The sequence below is a fragment of the Durio zibethinus genome, chromosome 9 (assembly GCF_047325235.1).
Source record: "Durio zibethinus cultivar Kanyao isolate XHJ-2024 chromosome 9, ASM4732523v1, whole genome shotgun sequence".
Taxonomy (NCBI): Eukaryota; Viridiplantae; Streptophyta; class Magnoliopsida; order Malvales; family Malvaceae; genus Durio; species Durio zibethinus.
In genome coordinates, this window is record NC_143170.1 from 27,658,786 (window position 1) to 27,680,086 (window position 21,301).

General features: G+C 32.5%; 2 protein-coding genes and 2 pseudogenes across 3 annotated transcripts; 1 reads left to right on the top strand and 3 right to left on the bottom strand.

The window, feature by feature from the left end:
• Positions 1-1,731: 1,731 nt before the first annotated feature.
• On the bottom strand, positions 1,732-2,217 carry LOC111303860 (uncharacterized). The gene is made up of 2 exons (XM_089765236.1): positions 2,095-2,217; positions 1,732-2,007 (listed from the first exon to the last, which is right to left on the bottom strand). The coding sequence occupies exons 1-2, from the start codon at positions 2,215-2,217 to the stop codon at positions 1,732-1,734; spliced, it is 399 nt and encodes a 132-aa protein (XP_089621362.1).
• Positions 2,218-2,576: 359 nt separating this feature from the next.
• Positions 2,577-11,224, bottom strand: LOC111303868 (uncharacterized; annotated as a pseudogene).
• A 4,946-nt stretch (positions 11,225-16,170) lies between these two features.
• On the top strand, positions 16,171-19,339 carry LOC111314044 (putative protein S-acyltransferase 7; annotated as a pseudogene). The gene is made up of 5 exons (XR_016345331.1): positions 16,171-16,392; positions 16,900-17,082; positions 17,553-17,849; positions 18,153-18,386; positions 18,608-19,339. The product of XR_016345331.1 is annotated as a putative protein S-acyltransferase 7 (transcript).
• Positions 19,340-19,934: 595 nt separating this feature from the next.
• LOC111314051 (mitochondrial import inner membrane translocase subunit TIM8-like) lies at positions 19,935-21,235 on the bottom strand. The gene is made up of 2 exons (XM_022915043.2): positions 21,117-21,235; positions 19,935-20,321 (listed from the first exon to the last, which is right to left on the bottom strand). The coding sequence occupies exons 1-2, from the start codon at positions 21,159-21,161 to the stop codon at positions 20,133-20,135; spliced, it is 234 nt and encodes a 77-aa protein (XP_022770778.1). The 5' UTR covers positions 21,162-21,235; the 3' UTR covers positions 19,935-20,132.
• Positions 21,236-21,301: the final 66 nt, after the last annotated feature.

Consider the following 21,301-nt stretch of genomic DNA (forward strand, 5'->3'; position numbering starts at 1 on the left):
ACAAGAATGGTAGTGTGATTCTACAAGGGAATAGGGTCAATCACTTGTACATGTTTGATGGAGGCTCAGTTGCTGGAATGCCTGTGATGAAAGAAAAGAAGAAAGGTAAGCATGTTAGCTTTGCAGATACTGTTGAAGTGTTTGGAGATTCAAGTCAAGGGAGGATTTGTTGGGATTTGCCTTGAATCTCAGAATCCCACATCGAAAGTTAAGTAAGTTTGAATTTATCTTGTATCCCACATCGGGAGTTTAGTAAAGATATAAAGGGTTTCACCCCTATAAATAAGATGTTTTGGTTTTAGTTTAGTAACCCCAGAGAGTTAGACACCAAGAGAATAGCTAAGTAAGTAGGCTATTAAAGGGTGTAATTGGGTTTTGGGTTAAGTTTTGAGTAAGGAGTTTTAGGAGACTTCTCATTCTAAAAGTCTCACAATTGTAAAGATTTATTTGATAGTGGATTAGGTTTGGAGTAGGCCATTTTGAGTTGGGCCGAACCAAATTTATTTGTGTTTTCTTATTCTTGATTTGAGCTTGTTATTTTGTGTGTGGTTGCTGCGCGTGGGTGTTGTTTTTCCCAACAAATAGCATCACAATTTAAAAAGAAGATTTTCATCTTTACCAACTTCAACATCACCTGAAACTTACAGCTGAGGAGCTTACGCCTTCGTTCGATTGCCGATCTGCAGTAAAGACCTATGGCTCTCAAGGTCAGGTGTGATAGGTGTAGCCTTTAAGTGGACAAGTCGCATATAGAGATAACAATGAGTCAAAGTTGAATTTTGCTCGCCCGGAATCTGATTCAATTTAATATTAAAATATTATTTTTATATCTAAACTCAACTTTTATATATATATAAAACATAATTGATTTGATGATCTGAAATTAATAAAATATTTTTTAAATATAAATATAATATTAAATAAATAAATAAATAATATATATTATATTATGTTTAGTTAGTGTTATAACGTCTAGATCCGAGGATCTATCGCTAGACATTGACTTGAAGGAGTTACCATCAATCATTTTTATTTAGGTGCGATTGACCATCTAAAGAATCTATCCTTTTAGGGAACACCTAAGTTTAAGGGTCCCTAAAAGAATAGGTTCGGGTCTACTAATCAAAATAAGGTTCGAGAGTTCTGTTATGTGTGAAGAAGGTTATAGCACCCTCATAACGCTCATCAAAAGATGGTACCAATTTAATTTTGTATTATCCAATAAGCCTTAAAAATTTACCAAGTAATTAATTATTAAAAATTATTCTCAATTGACTCTAATATTTTTAGCAAAAAATTGAAAAAATTTCTTCACCTCAAGAGTATGCAAAAAATTACTGTTTCACTTGCAGAGATTCCATCGTCAGATTATTTAACATTAAAAAAAATTTAAGAAAATAAAAAAAATAAAAATGATTGCTTTTGTACAGGAAAAATTGATACTTTCAATTTTTCCTAAAAAATCCATTTTTGAAAACTTATTTTTAAAAAAAATTGATACTTTCAACTTTTCCCTAAAAATATTTTTTAAAAAACTTATTTTCAAAAAAATTTGATACTTTCAATTTTTCCTCAAAAATATTTTTTAAAAAACTTATTTTCAAGAAAAATTGATACTTTCAACTTTTTCTCAAAAATAATTTTTTGAAAAAACTTATTTTCAAGAAAAATTGATACTTTCAACTTTTCTTTAAAAATATTTAAAGAACCAAATCCTAACAATGCAGGACCTCAGCAACATTCTTGGCAAGAGAGCAAATGAGCCAACTGTATCCATATGGAGCCTTGTCCTTGCCCACATGTCCACCACAACAAAGCGTCATCGCCCTTTGCTATAGCTCTAGCATTCACGACTTTGGCTATAACAGCTTCCACGTCCTCAGTCTTGATGCAAAGCACACATCCAGTTTTTTCACTTTTCATAAGAGCAGAGTTACCAGCGATGTCAGATATAAGAACGGTAGAGCCAGCGAGCTCAAACCGAATTGAGAGAGTATGAAAAAGCTCCTACTCAACCTTGCACTTTGGGTAAATAGTACAGCTATTATCGATAGTGTCAAACGTGATCTTGTAGAATTACAATGCATCAACTACCTTTGGTGCTTTCACCATCAACTGTGGTTTCATCGTCATGAACTCCGCTGTCGTTGCTTTTTCGGCTCCTCCGTTCTGGCCTCCTGCAACTAAAGGAGTGGATGAGGGAAGAGAAAACAACATCTGTTCCTCCAAGCAAAGGTGTCATATCAAACTTAGGATCCTTCTCAAAGCATCTATTTATCGACTTTGTTAAGATAAGTATCATCTGACAATAAATAAGCTCCAATTATCCTTTTAATGATTCAAAGGGCTCCTCTGTGCAGCTAATGGAAACTAAATAAATTGGTCCCTTCACAAGAAAGACTACTTGGTGTTTCCTAGCCTTCACCAATTTGACACGATCTCCTCCATTCTCCACGAAAAAAATAATGGCTTTGAAGTGTTGTTGAAAAACCAGCTAGCTTGTGTTCATCACCATATTTGGAATATATTGGTTTGTCAGAATTACTCAAAATAAAGAAGTGCTTCTTTCACTTCCTCTATGATATCGAAGTATCATCCTCATTGACGTGGCGTTTATCGGGCACCCAAGAGGAAGCCTGAGAATCGGTGATTTCTTCGAGTGACCCATTGTTTCTCACTACCTGAATCTCACTATCGTCAATCTCACCCGCTTCATCGATTTTGGACGCACTCGTGGCATTGTTGCTTTCTCTCTCAGTGGCATATCCGCTACTGCTAAGACTCAAAGACCTTTCATTGCTAAACATTCCTTCATTCTCCACTCTTAATCGATTATCGTCTTCGTCGCCATCATTGATTCTCTCCTGATTCAGCGATCCATTGGCGATTCCATTGCCATTTTCACGATGATTATGTTTCAATCTGACCAGTTCAGTCAATGTCAACAAACCAAACCATTCATCCACTAGTTTGAGATCGAAATTAGGGTTTACATTGGTGGGGTCATCACCAGAAGTCGAAGATGAGCTGAAATCCGACCACATTCTCTTTTCACTACCATTACTACTTTTTTAGCTTCGTTGCCAACCAGTCGTCATGTTGCTGTTTTCTGTTGGTTGGTTTCACTTTTTTTTGTTTTAAAACTTTGATGATTCTGTGAATAATATATTCTTCCAAATAAACAAATGAATACTTATAAGTTGTACAAGTGATCTTTCGCCTCCTCTTTCGAAGCAAAGCCTTCCTTCTTCAATACGTAAACAGAAACAAGGCGACGAAATGAACAAAGATTAAGGCAAAATGAACCTCATCTATCAACAATATTTGCCATAGACTGTCGTCGTGGCTCTGCTTTCACATACGAATTCGCCATTTATTTTCAATACCCACCAAATACCAGACTTCCCCTTTCTCAAGCAACCTTGTCCTTTTGGATTTGATCGATTTATATAAAAAATATTTGAAAGACTTTGCTTCTTTTGGTATTTGATTTATTCAAGAATCTGAAAGGTAAAAAAAAAAAAAAAAAACCCTGAGACCCCTCAAGAGCTTCCTTTTGTAGAAGACAACGATGAAGGAAGAATAAAAGGATGGCATGGCAATAATGACTGTGATCTCTCTTTTCTTATGGCCGTCTTTCTTGCTGTAAATTGCAATCATTTTATAAAACTATGTGATTGAGTTTTAGGGCAATCTTGATTATCACCCAAAGCTAAAAATTAGCACCAATCTTAATCTCATTCTTTCAACTTTTTTTTTAAAAAAAATTAATCAGATAATAGAAAAAGGAAAAGAAATTAAACAATAGATAGACCATAAAAAATAAAAATGATAAATACAAAAAAAAAAAAATCTAAAATAAAAATGAATAAAAATCCCTACAATCGAGCTTAGATTAGTCTCGATTAATAAAGAACCTTGGACAAAATAGGGTGTCTACAGCTGCCCCTTCTTTATGCATTTTCTGTGAAACAGGAATTGTGCAAAGACGTAGACACCCGTTTAAAACTCAACTTGACTTTTTTTTTTCTTTTTTTTTTGTTAAAATTTTGATCAAAGCTTCTCTAAATAGAAGCTCAACGACAGAAACTCAACAACTTTGGAAAAATAAATAAAGCTCCTCTAAATAGAGGCTCAACGACTTTTAGAAAGTAAAAAGCTCTTCTAATCAGAGGCTCAACGACTTTGAAAAATAAACGGCTCCTCTAATTAGAGGTTCAACGACTTTGGAAAATAAACGGCTCCTCTAATCAGAGGCTCAACGACTTTGAAAAATAAATAAATTCTCTAAGTAGAAACACCATGACTTCAAAAATAAATGCTTCTCTAAACAGAGGCACCACAACTTTGAAAAGTAAATTGCTCATCTAAATAAAGCCAACCATGACTTTGGAAAATAAATTGCTCCTCTAAACAGAGGCAACAAAACTTTGAAAAGTAAATTGCTCCTCTAAATAGAGGCAACCATGACTTTGAAAAATAAATTGCTCCTCTAAATAGAGGTAACCATGACTTTGAAAAATAAATTGCTCTTCTAAACAGAGGCAACAAAACTTTAAAAAATAAAATTGCTCCTTAACAATCATGTCCAAATGAGTTATAGGTCGTGACTGAAGGAATTTTGTAATAGGAACTTAAGGATTCACAATTTGAGTTCAACATTCAGAGGTTTAGATTCGCAAGAATCTTTCAACTTTGTAAGAATTTACTAAAATTTGATTCTCAAAATTTCAGTTTCATTCAAATTTGTAATATCTCAAGATTTACATTTGTAACTTGCAAGACTCGCATTCAATATTTAAAGATCCTTATTTGAATTTTGGAGATTCACATCTAAAAGTTCAAGACTTTTCAAAGGTTCTCATTTAGCAAACTTAGAATTCATATCCAAAAATCTAAAGCTTTTCATTTGAATTTTGGAGATTCACATGTAAAATTTCAAAGCTTCTTATTTGAGTTCAAAGGCTCACATGTAATAAAACTTAGAGTTTCACATCTAAGCTCAAAGGTTCTCATTTAAAACATTAGAAATTCATATCCAAAAAGTTAAAGCTTTGTATTTTGAATATTCACATCCAAAAGTTTAAAATTTTTCATTTGTTCGAAGATTCACATTCGATAAACTTTAAGGTTTCATTCTTCAAAGATTCTCATTTTGAAACTCAAAGATTTTTATTTGAGTTTTCAAAAATTCTCATCAAAATATTCATAATTTATTTTTCAAGTGACTCAAAAATTTACATGAATAAATGTTATGACCAAAAATACAAATGCCTTTTTAATGATGAAAATGCAACAACCTAGATTCTCATAGTATCGTGCATGTCCAAACATCAAATTATGTGAATGTACTATTTAAGCAACGATGCCAACATGTTGCATGTAAAGCGAATGTCAATAATGTCATGAAATCTTAAATAATTGTGGAATACGGTCCTCAAGACCCTACCATCTCATATTTTCCTCTTATTTAGCTTTTCAATATTTTGGAACAAGCTTCACCAACTGATCATCATTGTTTCCATTACTTGATCAGCATCCGAAGGTTTCTCAGCGCCAATAAATTTTACCTATTACCCTACACGCCAGGCTTATCAGCACTAATCATTTCAAAATAAATTTCATGTTCTATCACTTGGTCATCATTCATAAGCTTCTCAATATTAGCCATTTCAAAACAAATTTCATCATCTGTCACTTGGTTATCATTCATAAGTTTCTCAGCACCAGTTTTGTCTATTACTCCATATCATTTTCATCACTTAACCATAACTCATAGGTTATATCGACCAATACATCCCCATATTCATCACTTGATTATACCACTTTTCAAGATTTACCTCATCTTCATTTTATTGTCCAATCCATCATCATATTCTTCATTCAGTCACGTCATATGTCCTTTCAAGTCATCTCTTTTAGGTTTCTACCATTTTTTCATTTTGTTACTACCATTATCTTAGATTTTTCTTTAAAGTAATACAAGACTTTTTTTATGCACATTGTCATTCATTCATCATCATTTTAATTCTTAACAATTATAATGCACTCATACATTTTCTTGATTTATTCTAGGGATGTAACAATAAGAGAACACAAGGTGAATTATGGTAAAGATAATCAATGAGGATCTATTTCGGTACAAAACAAATGGGAAAGGAAATAAATTGGATACATGTCATTGGGATGAATATTCAGACAATTTTCAACATTAATCTAGGATTTTTTTTTTAAAAAACTCATTCCATTTACTGTTGAAGTCATTTGGAGCTTGGCGAATTTTGTCCCAATCTTTGAGGGATCTTCAGATGTCTTTGATCTTCTATCTATGTGAACCATTTGACCTAGATCTTGTTCTACCCAAATCACCTTTTCAGGTTTTCAATTTGAATCTTTTTTTTCATTTTTTTCTTTCTTTTTTTTTCTCTATTTTTTCATTTTTTTTTCATCATCTTTTTTTTTTTCATTTTTCATCCACTGTTGATATCTTTCCACATATCAAACTTTAGAGTAATGTAGCATGATTCCATTGTTTCATCATGAGCATGTCTTTACTCAACATATGATCATTCAAGTTGAGCATTCACACTTGATCCAAATGAACTTTTCAAGGTTGTAATGTAGGTCAAGGTGAGGGGTCATAAAAGAAATGGATATAATAGGCTTAAAACATGTATTAAAAAAGTTCAAGACCAAAAGATTATTTGATACAACTTGGCATTTTACCCCCACGTCATTTCATTTTTTTTTCTTTCCTCACACAAAGGATTCTCATTATTTTACCCTAAATCATGTGTGACATTTATTTTTTCTTTTGCTTTTCTTTCTCTTTCCATCTTTGAGACCTTTTGTGATAATTTTTTTTCAAAAATTACCCCCCAGTGTAGAGGGTGATCCTTAGTTGGGGTTCTTAAAAAAAAAAATCATAATAGGCTTAAAGGGGTAGCAATAAATGATTTTTCGAATGGTAAAAGAAAGATGGTCATTTTTCATCTCAATTATGAATACTTTTCTTGAACATCATCTATTGAACAAAGATCATAAACCTATATAAAAGATTGCACATCTTTAAGACATATCTATTTCACCTCTGGTAACAGCTTACTTTTTTGCTCAAATCATCTCCTCATATTAATGTGGATGAGTTCTCAAAATTAAATCTCAAAATTATTGTTATCATTGTCTAAATATTCATCATCTAAAATTTAAAAATGGGAATGTAAAGTTATGAAAGGTAACAGAGCATGAAATAATGGTCGAGTGAAAGAGAAAATGTAATGAAATGCATTAACTTGCATTTATTAAAATGATAACAAGTGAAATCATATTGCAAAAAAGAAATCCTAACATTACTTTAAAAGAACTCTTAGAATGACAAGTAGCATTCAACCAGTTTTAACATCCTTCTTTAAAATCATGCCTCTGTGCAATCAGGTGAAGGATTTTTATCTCGCCCCCTTGATTCATTGCGACTCTTCAGGCCTTTTTGAATTAACATATTTTTTATTCTCATTCAAAGCATCGATATTATGATTAGGTAATGGATTACTATTAATATTAGGTGTTGTTGCTCTTCATTGATCAAAACTTATCATTCTATCCTTGATTAATCGTTACACCTTATGCTTTAGAGCAGTGTAATTTTTAGTGAAATGGTCAGTAATTCTCAATTATAGTCACAGTGAGTTGTAGGATTATACCACTTAAGATAAGGTGACTTGAGGGGCTCCACACGGCTTAGGGGCAATCAAGTGACTATTATAGAGCTCTCGGTATAACATCATATAAGTCATGGGGATTGGATCAAATACAAGCTTTTCTTGAATAGTCTGTTACTCTCGTGAACCACTTGCTAGGCTAATAGGATGAATTTGGGATCTTGTAGTCGTTTGAATGTTAAGGTTGTATGTGAGAGCTTGGAGGATAAAAATAGGTTGGTATGTGGATGAATTAGGTGGTTGTGGGGCTAGTTGGTATGAATAAGATGAAGTATTATTCACAGCAGGATAGTATGAAAAGTAATCTTGGGGTGGATAAGGTTGATAACCCCTGAATTGTCGCCTATCAAAACTCACAGCTTGAGCTTCAGTTTCTTTCTTTTCTGATGCCTTATTGGTTTTTCCTCCTTTCAACTTGCCATTCTTGATGGCACTCTCAATAATTTCTCCAGAGATCATCATGTCGGTGTAATTTTTTGTTGCATTCTTTATCATCTTTTCATAATATGAAGATTTCAAAGTGCTGACAAATAATACGGTGATCTCCTTTTTAGTCAAAGAAGGTTGCACCTAAGTAGTCATGTCCTTTCACCTCTGAGCATATTCTTTGAATGATTCAGTTGCTTTCTTTTCTATATTCTGTAAAAAAAGACGATCAGGGGCCAAATTTATTATATGTCGGTATTGACTAATAAAAGCATGAGTCATATCGCTTCAAAAACAAACGCAGATCATGTCCAATTGAATATATCATCTAATAGCAGAGCCAGTGAGATTGTCTTGAAAAACATGCATCAAGAGTTTTTTATTATTGGTATGGGTAGTCATTTTTTGATAGTACATAGTAATGTGAGTTTTCAGACACCTTGTATCATCGTATTTCTCAAACTCTGACACTTTAAACTTTGAAGGGATACCATATCCGAGACTAAACAGAGTCTATCAGCATCAACAAAACCATAAAAACCCACTCCTTCCACTACTCCTAGCTTTTTCTCTAACAAGTTTATCTTTTGTTTAGTTTTTAAGGCTTCTACAAGCTTTTTTTTTTAGGCCTCAATTTTTTTTTATTCTTTAAGATCATCCAAATTAGGGGCTAATATTGGTTCTACTATTTTTTCAGTAAAGATAGAATTTATATAACTTTGGTACTGTCCTTAATTTGAATCTCATGGTATTCTGAGATATGTATACTCTACAAGATAGGTGAACTGTTGTGATGGTGGACCTTGTACAGGCTAGACTTGATGTGGCTTAAAATTAGGAGGATACAGTGGGTCATTTTTCTCTTATAAGGGATGATCTTATTGGCTAGCATTCTCCTCTATTACTTTCCCCTTGTTTAACTTGTTCAAAGCCTCTAAAATCTTATTCAACTCCCCTTCTAACTTCTCTTGAGCTTTCTCTATTCTCTCGAGACGATTGAAATTTTCTTGTTCCATTTGTCTGACTTGAGCTCTTATATTGTATTGGTGAGTGGGGTTACTTGGTGGAGCTATCCTTAAACCTTTAGCATCACAATTAGGATTAAAAATGCTATGCTATGTTTTATGCATGATACGTTGATGCACGAATGAAATGTACATTTTTATGGATGAAATCTAATATGAAATGATGCAAATAATTGTGTTAAAACATGATCATGAAAATAATACAGATGCATAAAATCAAACAAACAACATAGTTAATTTTATAGATGAAATGAAAGTGATGCCAATGCATAATATTACATATGATAATGAAAATGATGCACAAAGTCAGACAATCAAAATGATTAGGTAAACACATTTTTTGTGTCTTAGTTTCAATGTATATCTATCATTGGGTAGAAAGAGTTTTATCTTAGGGTTAGGCACTTCTAAGATTCACTTATATGTAGTTCAAAGCTAAAGTCTAAAGGTTCTCAAATTGCTTTTTACATCATTGTCCGTCACAGACTAGTAAGGTACCCCAATCCTCACCCATTACAGGCTACAAGCAAAAAAAGTTTAATTTGAGTGGGAGTATTTTGCTAGCCACTACGGAGGCATTAGACCTCACGAAAGCAATAAGTACTTTACTCCCTCTTAGAGGGATGGAGCTTGGGTATAGAGCTCATGTTATGCATATGCATATGAATGACATAATTAATAAAGTAAATAAACATGAATGAATAAAAAATCTATACAAAAAGTTCAATTTTATTAGGCTTTTGGATAACACAAATTTATTTGTTGGCTTGACTCTCAGAGGTCCCCAGTGGAGTCGTCAAGTTGTCATAACATATAGATCTGAAGATTTATCACTAGACATTGACTTAAAGAAGTCGCCACCAATTTTTTTTATCTAGGTGCGATTGGCCACCTAAGGAATCTATCCTTTTAGGGAACACCTAAGTTTAAGGTTCTATAAAAGAATAGGTTCGGGTCTACTAACCAGAACAGGGTTCGAGAGTTCGGTTATGTGTGAGGAAGGTTATAGTACCCTCACAACGCCCATCAAAAGATGGTACTAACTTAATTTTGTGTTATCCAATAAGCCTTAAAAATTTATCAAGTAATTAATTATTGAAAATTATTTTCAATTGACTCTAATACTTTTAGCAAAAAATTAAAAAAATTTCCTCACCTCAAGAGTATACAAGAAATTACTGTTTTACTTGCAGAGGTTTTATCGTTGGATTATTTAACATTAAAAAAAATTCAAGAAAATAAAAAGGAAAAAATGATTGCTTTTGTATAGGAAAAATTGATACTTTCAACTTTTCCCCAAAATATTTTTTAAAAATTTTAATTTCGAGAAAAATTGATACGTTCAACTTTTCCTCAAAAATCCATTTTTGAAAACTTATTTTTAAGAAAAATTGATACTTTCAACTTTTTCTCAAAAATATTTTTTAGAAAGCTTATTTTCAAAGAAAATTGATACTTTCAACTTTTCTTCAAAAATAATTTTTTGAAAAAATTTATTTTTAAGAAAAATTGATACTTTTAACTTTTTCTCAAAAATATTTAAGGAACTAGATCCCAACAATGCAGGGACCTCAGCAACATTCTTGGCAAGAGAGCAAATGAGCCAACTGTATCTATATGGAGCCTTGTCCTTGCCCACGTGTCCACCACAGCACGTATCACCACCCTTTGCAATGGCTACAGCGCTCACGACTTTGGCTATAACAGCTTCCACATCCTCAGTCTTGATGCAAAGCACAATCCAATTTTCTCACTTTTCACAAGAGCAGAGTTACCAGCGATGTCAGATACAAGAACGGTAGAGCCAGCGAGCTCAAACTGAACTGAGAGGGTATGAAGAAGCTCATGCTCAGCCTTGCACTTTGGGTAAATAGTACAGCTATTATTGATAGTGTCAAACGCGGTCTTGTAGAATTACAGTGTATCAACTACCTTTGGTGCTTCCACTATCAACTGTGGCTTCATCGTCGTGAACCCCACTGTCGTTGCTTTTTCAGCTCCTCCATTCTGGCTTTCTGTAACTAAAAGAGTGGATAAGGGAAGAGAAAACAACATTAGTTCCTCTAAGCAAAGGTGTCATATCAAACTTAAGATCCTTCTTAAAGCACCTATTTATCGACTTTGTTAAGATAAGTATCATTTGATAGTAAATAAGCTCCAATTGTCCTTTTAATGATTCAAAGGGCTCCTCTGTGCAGCTAATGCAAACTAAATAAATTGGTCCCTTCACAAGAAAGACTACCTAGTGTTTCCCAGCCTTCACCAATTTGACACGATTTCCCCCATTCTCCACGAAAAAAATAATGGCTTGAAGTGTTATTGAAAAACCAGTTAGCTTGTGTTCATCACCATATCTGAAATATATTGGTTTGCCAGAATTACTCAAAATAAAAAAAGTGCTTCTTTCGCTTCTTCCATGATATCTAAGTATCATCCTCATCGACATGGCATTTACCGGGCACCTAAGAGGAAGCTTGAGAATCGGTGATTTCTTCGAGTGACCCATCATTCCTCACTACCTGAATCTCACTATCGTCAATCTCACCCGCTTCATCGATCCTGGACGTGCTCGTGGCACTGCTGCTCCCTCTCTCAGTGACGTATCCGCTATTGCTGAGACTCAAAGACCCTTCATCGCCAAACATTCCCTCATTCTCCACTCGTAATCGATTATTGTCTTCATCGCCATCATTGATTCTCTCCTGATTCAACGATCCATTAGCGATTCCATCGCCATTTTCACGATGATTATGCCTCAATTCGACCAGTTCAGTCAATGTCAACAAACCAAACCGTTCATCCACCAGTTTGAGATCGAAATTGGGGTTTACATCGGTGGGGTCATCACCAGAAGCCGATGATGAGCTAGAATCCGACCACATTCTCTTTTCACTGCCATTACTACTTTCTCAGCTTCGCTGCCTACTAGTCGTCATGTTGCTATTTTCTGTTGGTTGGTTTCACTTTTTTCTGTTTCGAAACTTTGATGATTCTGTGAATAATATATCCTTCCAAATAAACAAATGAATACTTATGGGTTGTACAGGTGATCTTCCACCTTATCTTTCGAAGCAAAGCCTTCCTTCTTCAATACGTAAATAGAAACAAGGTGACGAAATGAACAAAGATTAAGGCAAAATGAACCTCATCTATCAAGAATATTTGCCATGGACTGTCGCCGTGGCTCTGCTTTCACATACAGATTCGTCATTTATTTTCAATACCCACCAAATACCAGACTTCCCCTTTCTCAAGTAACCCTATCCTTTTGGATTTGATCGATTTATATAAAAAAATATTTGAAAGACTTTGCTTCTTTGGGTATTTGATTTATTCAGGAATCTGAAAAGCAAAAAAAAAAAAAAAAAACCCCGAGACTCCCTCAAGAGCTTCCTTTTTGTAGAAGACGACGATGAAGGAAGAATAAAACGATGGCGTGGCAACAATGACTGTGATCTCTCTTTTCTTGTGGCCGTCCTTCTTGTTGTAAATTGCAATCATTTTATAAAACTATGTGATTGAGTTCAGTGCAATCCTGATTATTTAGCATCAATCTTAATCTCATTTTTTTAGTTTTTTTTTTTTTTAAATAATTAGATAATGAAAAAAAAAAAATAAACAATAGATAGACCATAAAAAATAAAAATGATAAATACAAAAATAAAAAAAAATTTAAAATAAAAATGAATAAAAATATTTACAATCGAATTTAAATTAATCTCGATTAACAAAAAATCTAAGACAAAATAAGGTGTTTACAGTTAGAGCAAGATGGGTTTGTTTAAAATGTGACCTGATTCTAATTTTTTTTATGCTAAATCTAATTTAATTCAATCCAAAATTCAATTTTCAAAAAAAAAAAATTCAATCTTATAAAATTAAGTTAGGTCAAATTTTAATAAAATCAAATTAAATTGTCAACCCTAATCGTGTGAGCTTCCTTGAAGCTCAATTCTTATTTCATCGGTAAGTAAAATCCTTTGCAATCGACTTAAATAAGTTATGGATTATCGATATTCGAAGTATTTATTGCAACTAATTAAGTCCTTTCCGTTCACAACTTGTGCAGGACGTTATTTGATCTGCTCTCTTTTTTTTTTAATTGTTCTTATATTTTTTGTATACTAAGTATAGTACCATTTGGATCATCCCTAAAACAACTCCCAGGAGCTGAGATTATTAAACAGAGAAAAAATGGGTAAAACTATTATAACAGTAAAATTATAAAATGAGGGAATGATAATTTAAGGATATTCGATATTGAAAGATTTTCATGTTTCTTTTTGTAGATTTTCAGCTGAAAATGTGGGTATTATTTCGGAATTAAAGCTATGATCCTCTAAAATACTTAGAGATATATAAATAGACACGTGATAAGTCATAATTAATCTTTTCTGCTATTTCAATTAGATTTTGTATAAAAATAACTTAAGTTGTAGAAGAATTTAAAAGTTGTTATAAATTTATTTTTTTTAGTAAATTTTAAAAGTTTATGGTTATAATTATAGAAAATAAAAGATTATAATCTTATTTAGATTCAATAAAAAAAATTATGGATTTAATTATATTTTTTACTAAAATTTGATGATATATTTGGATATTAAGTCATTTTGCTAACATAATATCTAATTTTAGGCAATAAATAATTAACGGTCTTAAAATTTTTGCAATTAAAATTTTTTTTTTTCATAGAAATAGATTTTAAATTGTAATTTTTTTTATATATGGCTTGTATTTGCAAATTTGCTTATAAGTTATAATCCATCGAATACTTGTTTAAATTTATAAGATACCAAAACATTTGATTGATTTAATTTTGATTAGCATAAAATAAAATGTGTACTTTAATCTTTTTGTTATAGGTTGGCTAAAATATAAAAATGTTCTTAAATTATTTTTATTTTCTTAAATAAGTTTATATACTTTTAGTATATCCAAATAAACCCTTTACTTTAATTTATATCTAAATAAAATTTTATTTTAAATAAAAGAATTATTTAGGTTAAATTAAAAGTTTAAGAACTTATTTAGATGCAAATTAAAGATTAAAAATTTATTTGAATGTAAATTAAATATTAAGAATTTATTTAAATATAAAATATATAGTTTATGAAGTGTTTATTTAAATATAAAAAATATAATTTAAATATAAATTTTCAGGCATTATCCAATTTATATCCGTAAACTTAGTATCATTCTGTAAATTTATATGCTTTATTTTCAAGTTTTAATTTGATAATTACACAAATTTGAAAATAGTTTATGAAGAGATTAATCATCTGTTTTCATTTAAAATTTTCAAAAAATAAGAAATTTAATATTTTTAAATAATACCTTTATATTTTGTTCATATATTTATTTAAATTTTAATATTATTTCATAATTATAATTTCAAATTAAATAAATAAATAAATTAGTGCATCGCAAGCTAATTTAGGTACAAATTAAAAGTTTAAAAACTTATTTAGATATAAATTAAAAATTAAAAATTTATTTGAATGCAAATTAAATCTTAAGAATTTATTTGAATATAAAAAATATAAAAATTTATTTAAATAAAATTGTAAAATTTAATGACTTTTTTATTATTTTAGTCTTTACGTTTTGAATGGGCTTTGACCCCTAGATTAGTAGGTTATAATTTTTTTTTGTTACTGCCAAACTACTATTATCAAAATTAGGTATCAATTAGGTTTTACTAAAATAAAATTAGTAACTCAACTTAAAATTATACTTATAAGAGTTGAGTGATTCAAAATTAGCAACTCACCTACCCATTAGTTTAACTACAAGATATATTTTCAATCGTGATTTTTCATATATCATTTGGATGATCGATAAGAAAAAATTTTCATCTAACCATCGTTTTAGGGTAGAATTAATATTTGTAAGATTTTATTTAACTTAAATAGATTCCTCTTGTGTTGAATTTGCTGGCTATTCCTGTCTTTAGCACAAGGTCAATGGTATGTTTTATAGTAAGAACAAAAAATCTTACAGTTGGAAGAGACAAATTTCTACTTGGGAATATTGGTCTCTCCACAATTTTAATCCAATTCCATTTGGGATTTGTTTGTTTAAAGACACCTCCCTCAGAAGAAGACAAGGAAGAAAATGCCATCCTTTTCAAATTTGTTGCTTAGAATGCCAAAGCTGTAATCTTGCCTTCGTCAAGTGGCATCAAATCCTTCCCTTCGGGCTTGAACCCATTTTTTTAGTACTCCACCACCAACTGCCACGTCATGAAGCGTGTAAGAGAATCATATGTGTCAGATGCCACATTGGAATCAGTCCTCTCGTGGGTTACTGACCTTGCCGCGAGCAAGAGCTTATGTACAGGTTTTTTGCGTATCTACCTTTATATATCTTAATCTTAATCTGCGCTTGGGTTTTTTTAATTATAGCGACGTTGAGAATGTAAATGGTTTATTAATATTTATAAATAATTTAAATTTAATTTAAATAAAATTTTAATTTAATTTAATTATTATTAAATTGAGTTTGAATTTAAATAATTTAATTTATCAAATTAATTGAGTTAAAATATTTTTATATTTGATTTCAATAATTTATAAATTTAATTAAAATTTTATATTTTAATTATTTTAATTAATAAAATATTTTAAATTTGAATTTAAATTCAAGTATAAAAAATTAAATTTATTTTTATATATTAAGCGAATTTAATCTAATGAATTTAAATAATTTTATTTTATTTTAATTAAATTTAAATTAAAAAAAATTTTAATCTAATTAATTTAATATTATATCAAATTAAATCGATTATACGGCACCGATCCGAAGCACAAATTAGAGAAAAGGATCATACAAATAAAATGAATATTTAGAGCCCACTGTTGACCAGCGCGACAGTGGACCATAGCCGATTAGACGGCGGTGGCTGATTGGCTTAAAGTTAGCGGGGGAAGGAGTACAAGCAGAAAAGTCAATGAAAACTGTTGCCATCAATATGAAAATGAAGTAAAAAAACAAAGAACCCAAATAAAAAAAAAGAGCCGCCTTTTCTAATTTCTTTGCTGCTTTTTGCCGAAAAAATTTTTCATTACTATTATTCTTCAATTCTCTGTAACCAATTCTCAGAAAAAGAAAGACTGAATTTTTTAGAGATGTATGGTTTGCAGCCTCCTCCACCAGATTTGGCCAGTGAAGCTAACCATGGAGACGGTTTCATTAGAACTTATAAAGCTTGGGAGGGCAGCAATGTAAGCAAAAAAGCTTTTTTTGATTGGTTTGTTGATCAAAGATCTGAAATTTAGGGTTTATTTTATGGAGTCCGAGGTGCATGTTTATGGGTTTGTTGCTGTATGATGAGAAAGGTTTTTTTTTTTTTTGTTTAAGTTTTGTAACCAAAAAAATGGTGTTTGGCTAATTGGGTTGTTTTGGTTTTAGTTTCTTGTTGCTTTTATGTTGATCCAATTTTCTTGGAAGTTCAAAAGGTTGATTAACACTTTCCAATAGGTGAATTGATTATACCTGACATGAAACTCTGGAATTTTGTGAATTAATTGAGATTTGACCCAACTTTTTTTTTATTGAACAATCTGACCAACTTTAAGCATATGGAAGATCACTTAAGTTACAAGTGTAAATTACTTTTGTGACAATAATTGTGGGAAATTTGAAATGTAATTAAGTGTAACGCCTTTGCTTTAACTATGGTTATGCCAATCTTTTCCCTAATGTTTTTGGGGGCTTCTTCTTTTTTGCAGGTATTTGTTTTGGGGGGAAGGCTTATATTTGGACCTGATGTGAGATCCCTTTTCTTCACCATCTTCTTAATTGCTGCTCCTGTTGCTGTCTTCTGTGTCTTTGTGGCAAGAAAGTTGATGGATGACTTTCCTCATCACTTGGGGCTATCCATAATGGCTGTTGTTGTGGCTCTCACTTTATGTGTGAGTTCATTTCCTTCCTAAAACCATTATTTTTCTTGTTTCATGCTTTCTGGCACTGATGATGATCTGTATCTAACTCTGAAAATGGTAGTATTTAAGGTGATTTTACAATCTGCTCCAACTCTGTAAAAATGATTATTAAAAGTCAATGCTGGCTTGCCTTTGAATACGAGTTCTACCATCATTAGACAGATATCATGAATCGTTTGGAGCTGCTATGGATTATTGTATGCATTTGAAGTGTTTTCCTCTAGTTATCACATCAAGATTCAATTTTATTCTCTTCATATTTTATATGTGGAATAATTATATAAATAAGTAGTTTTTTTTGTATTCCTCAATCATTTTTTGATCTTCAAGACTTTTTTATGACAATTGGTATTATTAATTATTGTAAAGAAGGATGTGCCTAAAGACTTCCAAAATCACTGCAAATCTAATGAGTTATGGATGCACTTTTGTTTTCCCAGGATATAATTCTTCTTCTAGTAACCTCAGGAAGAGATCCTGGTATAATTCCACGAAACTCTCACCCTCCTGAACCTGAAGGTTATGAAGGAATTGCTGAAGTTCTGCCTGGCCAAACTCCGCCATCACGTTTTCCGCGTGGAAAGGACATTGTTATCAATGGTATAAGTGTGAAGATCAAGTACTGTGATACTTGTAAGCTGTATAGACCTCCCCGATGTTCTCACTGTTCGATATGCAATAATTGTGTGGACAGATTCGACCATCACTGCCCTTGGGTTGGGCAGTGTATTGGACTGGTAATACAGATTGTTTTACATGATATTTTCTGCTCTCTTCATCTAAACTAGTGATAATGGCAGTGCTATATTTTCAGGAAACTTTTTTTGGTTTATTTCTCTACTTCTTTTTATATCTGTTTAAAGCTCATCCTTTTCCCGTCATTTTTTATATCTCTACTATTGGCTTTTCCCAGCATGTTCGAGATTCTTTGCAATTAAAGAATAGTTCAATGTATCTATTACTTGCATTGGTACATTCACATGGGACATGTACGATGATGATGATGTTTCTGAATTCCTTTTCTTCTTGGTTTGATGCAGCGGAATTACAGGTTCTTCTTCATGTTTGTCTTCTTTGCAACTCTTCTTTGCTTATATGTGCATGGATTTTGCTGGGTGTATATCAGGAGGATCATGGATGGCGAGAAGACAACAATCTGGAAAGCAATGACTAAAACTCCTGCCTCCATTGTGCTAATAATCTACACCTTCATTTCAGTCTGGTTTGTTGGTGGACTAACTGTCTTCCATTTGTATCTAATCAGTACAAACCAGGTAATTTGTTTTTCTGGGCCATTATACCTTCAAATCACAGAAATAGCTAATTCTAGCACTTTGAATCTGCGTAGACATACGTTATTTTTCTGCTAAATGATGGGGATTACTTCCTGGCATGTGACTTGAAGTGATAAGCTTACGCTTGAATCTTTTTTGTAAGTGCTTCGTATTTTCTTAGAATTATAACAGCAGAGTATTTTTTTTTGTTCATTTGGCAGTCTACGTATGAAAACTTTAGATACCGCTACGATCGTAATGAGAATCCATACAACAAAGGAGTCATTGAGAACTTCATGGAGATATTCTGCACCAGCATCCCTCCATCCAAGACAAGTTTCAGGGCGAAGATTCCAAAGGAACCTGCTATTCCACCTAGAACATTGAATGGAGGTTTCATCAGTCCAAACAAGGGGAAAGCCATTGGTGACATAGAAATGGGAAGGAAGCCAGTTTGGGATGAGGCTTTAGGAGAGAGAGGCGATTACGAAGGACAAATCAGCAGTGAAAGCATGGACAAGGACAGCGGATTGCCCAACGTGTCTCCTGATTTAAGTAGGATCCTTCCCCCAGAGAACACGGAGGGGCGTGGTGTCATGCATCATCCTAGGCGTTCTAGTTGGGGAAGAAATAGTGAAAGATGGGAAATATCACCTGAGATTCTTCCTTTATCCAAAGTTGGAGAATCAAAGAGGATGAACAGTAGGAGCATTGCTGAATCTACAAACGAGAATCAACAATTTGAAACAAAATTCTGACCTGTAAATTAAACAGGAGAAAAATATTATAAAAGTCTTTTTTTTTTCCTTTTTTGTCTCTAGAAGAAGATGAAAATGAAAAGAAGAGGAGAAAAAGCGGTGTGGATTTGGGTTGGTGTTGATTGGAAACTAATGCTCTTAGGTTGTTAATTTTTCACATGCAAAACTGTGTTGTAGTGTCATTGGTTTGGTTCATACGAATTTTTGGGGCTGTTTTATTCGTCCCCAAGAGAAAAGAATAATCTCTCCATGAGTTTTCCTTTTTCCCCCATTTTTCTTCTCTCCTTAGAGCTTGCAATATTCAGCCTTGGCTTGTTGCTTTCTTCTGGCTGTCTGATTTTCTAGTGGTTTTAAGTCATTCCTGAGTGTGTACCTTGCACAAACTGAGGCTTTATCTAATGATCGTTACTAAAGGTGCAATCAATTGACAAAGACACATGCTTCGCACGCGTTAGAAAGTGACAATGGTGATGGTGATTCATGATATCCCTTCAAAGCATCAATAAAAAGGTGCTTAAATTGGTGTTACTCGTGGATTTTCATGTAAGCACAATGGTGGTGCCAGGATGGGGATTCCTTTAAACAACCGAATGTGCCATTGGAGCTTACTATTGACTAATTTTCTCCATATACCCTAGTGTTATAGGTACCCTGGCATGTAAAACTAGAAATAATGGCACAATAAAATGCTTGCAAGATTGTTAGTCACCATTAATAACTGTGTGCCTCCAACTTCTAAGCAAGCTAAAAGAATTCCAAAGACAACAAGCTGTATGCTAAAGTGCAGTACTTTATGACCAAATAAAAGTTCAGATAATTTATTTGTAAAACACTCTGTATGAAAGCCATCATTGTATAGGAATTTTAACAGAATAAAATATGTTTCTGTGAAAAAAAATACAGCAGATTTTCAGTAAACAATTAACAGTTGAGAAGCAAGAAAAGGTTACAACTAGTAACCAGGACTGCAGGCAAAGTCTCCCCCGGTTTACTGCATGGACTGAAAGCGTTTCATAATGACAAGGGTTACATCCAAGTAACGCTGAGCACAATTAGAAAGGCAAGCTGATTCACTCCAGCTAAATTTGCTTCCAGGAGTACTTGTGATACACTTGTCCCAGCACACACTTGTAAGCTTTGTCACCATCTCATTGACCATAGCTTTTTCCTTTTCTTGCTGTATAGCCACAACAAAAGTAATCAGGAACCAAAAAAGGCAAGATTCTAAACTTCACAAGGCATTGGAAAGGCCATATTCAACTATTACAGTAAAAATAACTAAAGCAAAGGTTGTCAAACTATTTCAGCAATCATCAATCCATTACAATTCACAACCTTGAGACATAAGCTAAGATCCTCTTGTTCATTTTTCTGGGTTCCTTTTAATGCTCCTTCATACCCAATATGTTAATCTTATCAATCACACAACATACTAGCAAATACTAAATGGATTTCTCCAATGAATATCTAAAGACAATTTTTACACTTTTTACGGTTACCATATTAAGTAGTATTTTCTTCCAATATATTGAAAATCGCATATTAACCTTAAAAAGTGCGCCTAGGATATTCGTAAAAAAGATCTACAATGTGTCACAATGTTTAAAACTAAACCAGAATCCAATACTTCCACCTAGACAATAATACTTAATACACAAAATTTTGATGCAAAATACCAAATATTTTATACAATGGACCTACTCTTCAGACTATTAATTTCTGATAAAGAATTTGTTACTAGCAACACCTTTCAAAGTAAAGGCAAAAGATGTCAAATACAATAGCTAAAGAGAATGCTAAGAACCCATATTAGCCTAACTTACCACCATTTTTTCAGATTTTCTTTTATACTAAAACTTCACAAAGCAACAAAATGAAAATCCCAACAGTGTAAAAAGATGTTAACTTTGGACGGTTTGTTAACCGAAATCACAGCAATTAACAAATGAAACAAAAGAGAAAGAGACCATACACTGAGGAATCGATCCAAATCACCAGAATTGAGAGATGAATCCATTTTGGCAGGTAGGTTTTTTTTTTTTTTTTTTTTTCTAAAACCCTCTTTCAACCCCAAAACCTTAGCATCAAAAGTTCGCCAAAACCCTAAAGGAGCCGTTCGTATAAAATGCAAGCAAATGGGCCCAGGAGACCTACTGT

What these genes read in the sequence shown, in the direction of transcription:
- LOC111303860 (XM_089765236.1), bottom strand. Translation starts at nt 2,217, where the DNA reads ATGTTGTTTTCTCTTCCCTCATCCACTCCTTTAGTTGCAGGAGGCCAG. An exon ending in TGATGGTGAAAGCACCAAAG is followed by an intron (nt 2,008 to 2,094) that starts GTAGTTGATGCA and finishes AAGGTTGAGTAG; the next exon opens with GAGCTTTTTCATACTCTCTC.
- LOC111314051 (XM_022915043.2), bottom strand. Translation starts at nt 21,161, where the DNA reads ATGGATTCATCTCTCAATTCTGGTGATTTGGATCGATTCCTCAGT. An exon ending in ATTTGGATCGATTCCTCAGT is followed by an intron (nt 20,322 to 21,116) that starts GTATGGTCTCTT and finishes GTGGCTATACAG; the next exon opens with CAAGAAAAGGAAAAAGCTAT.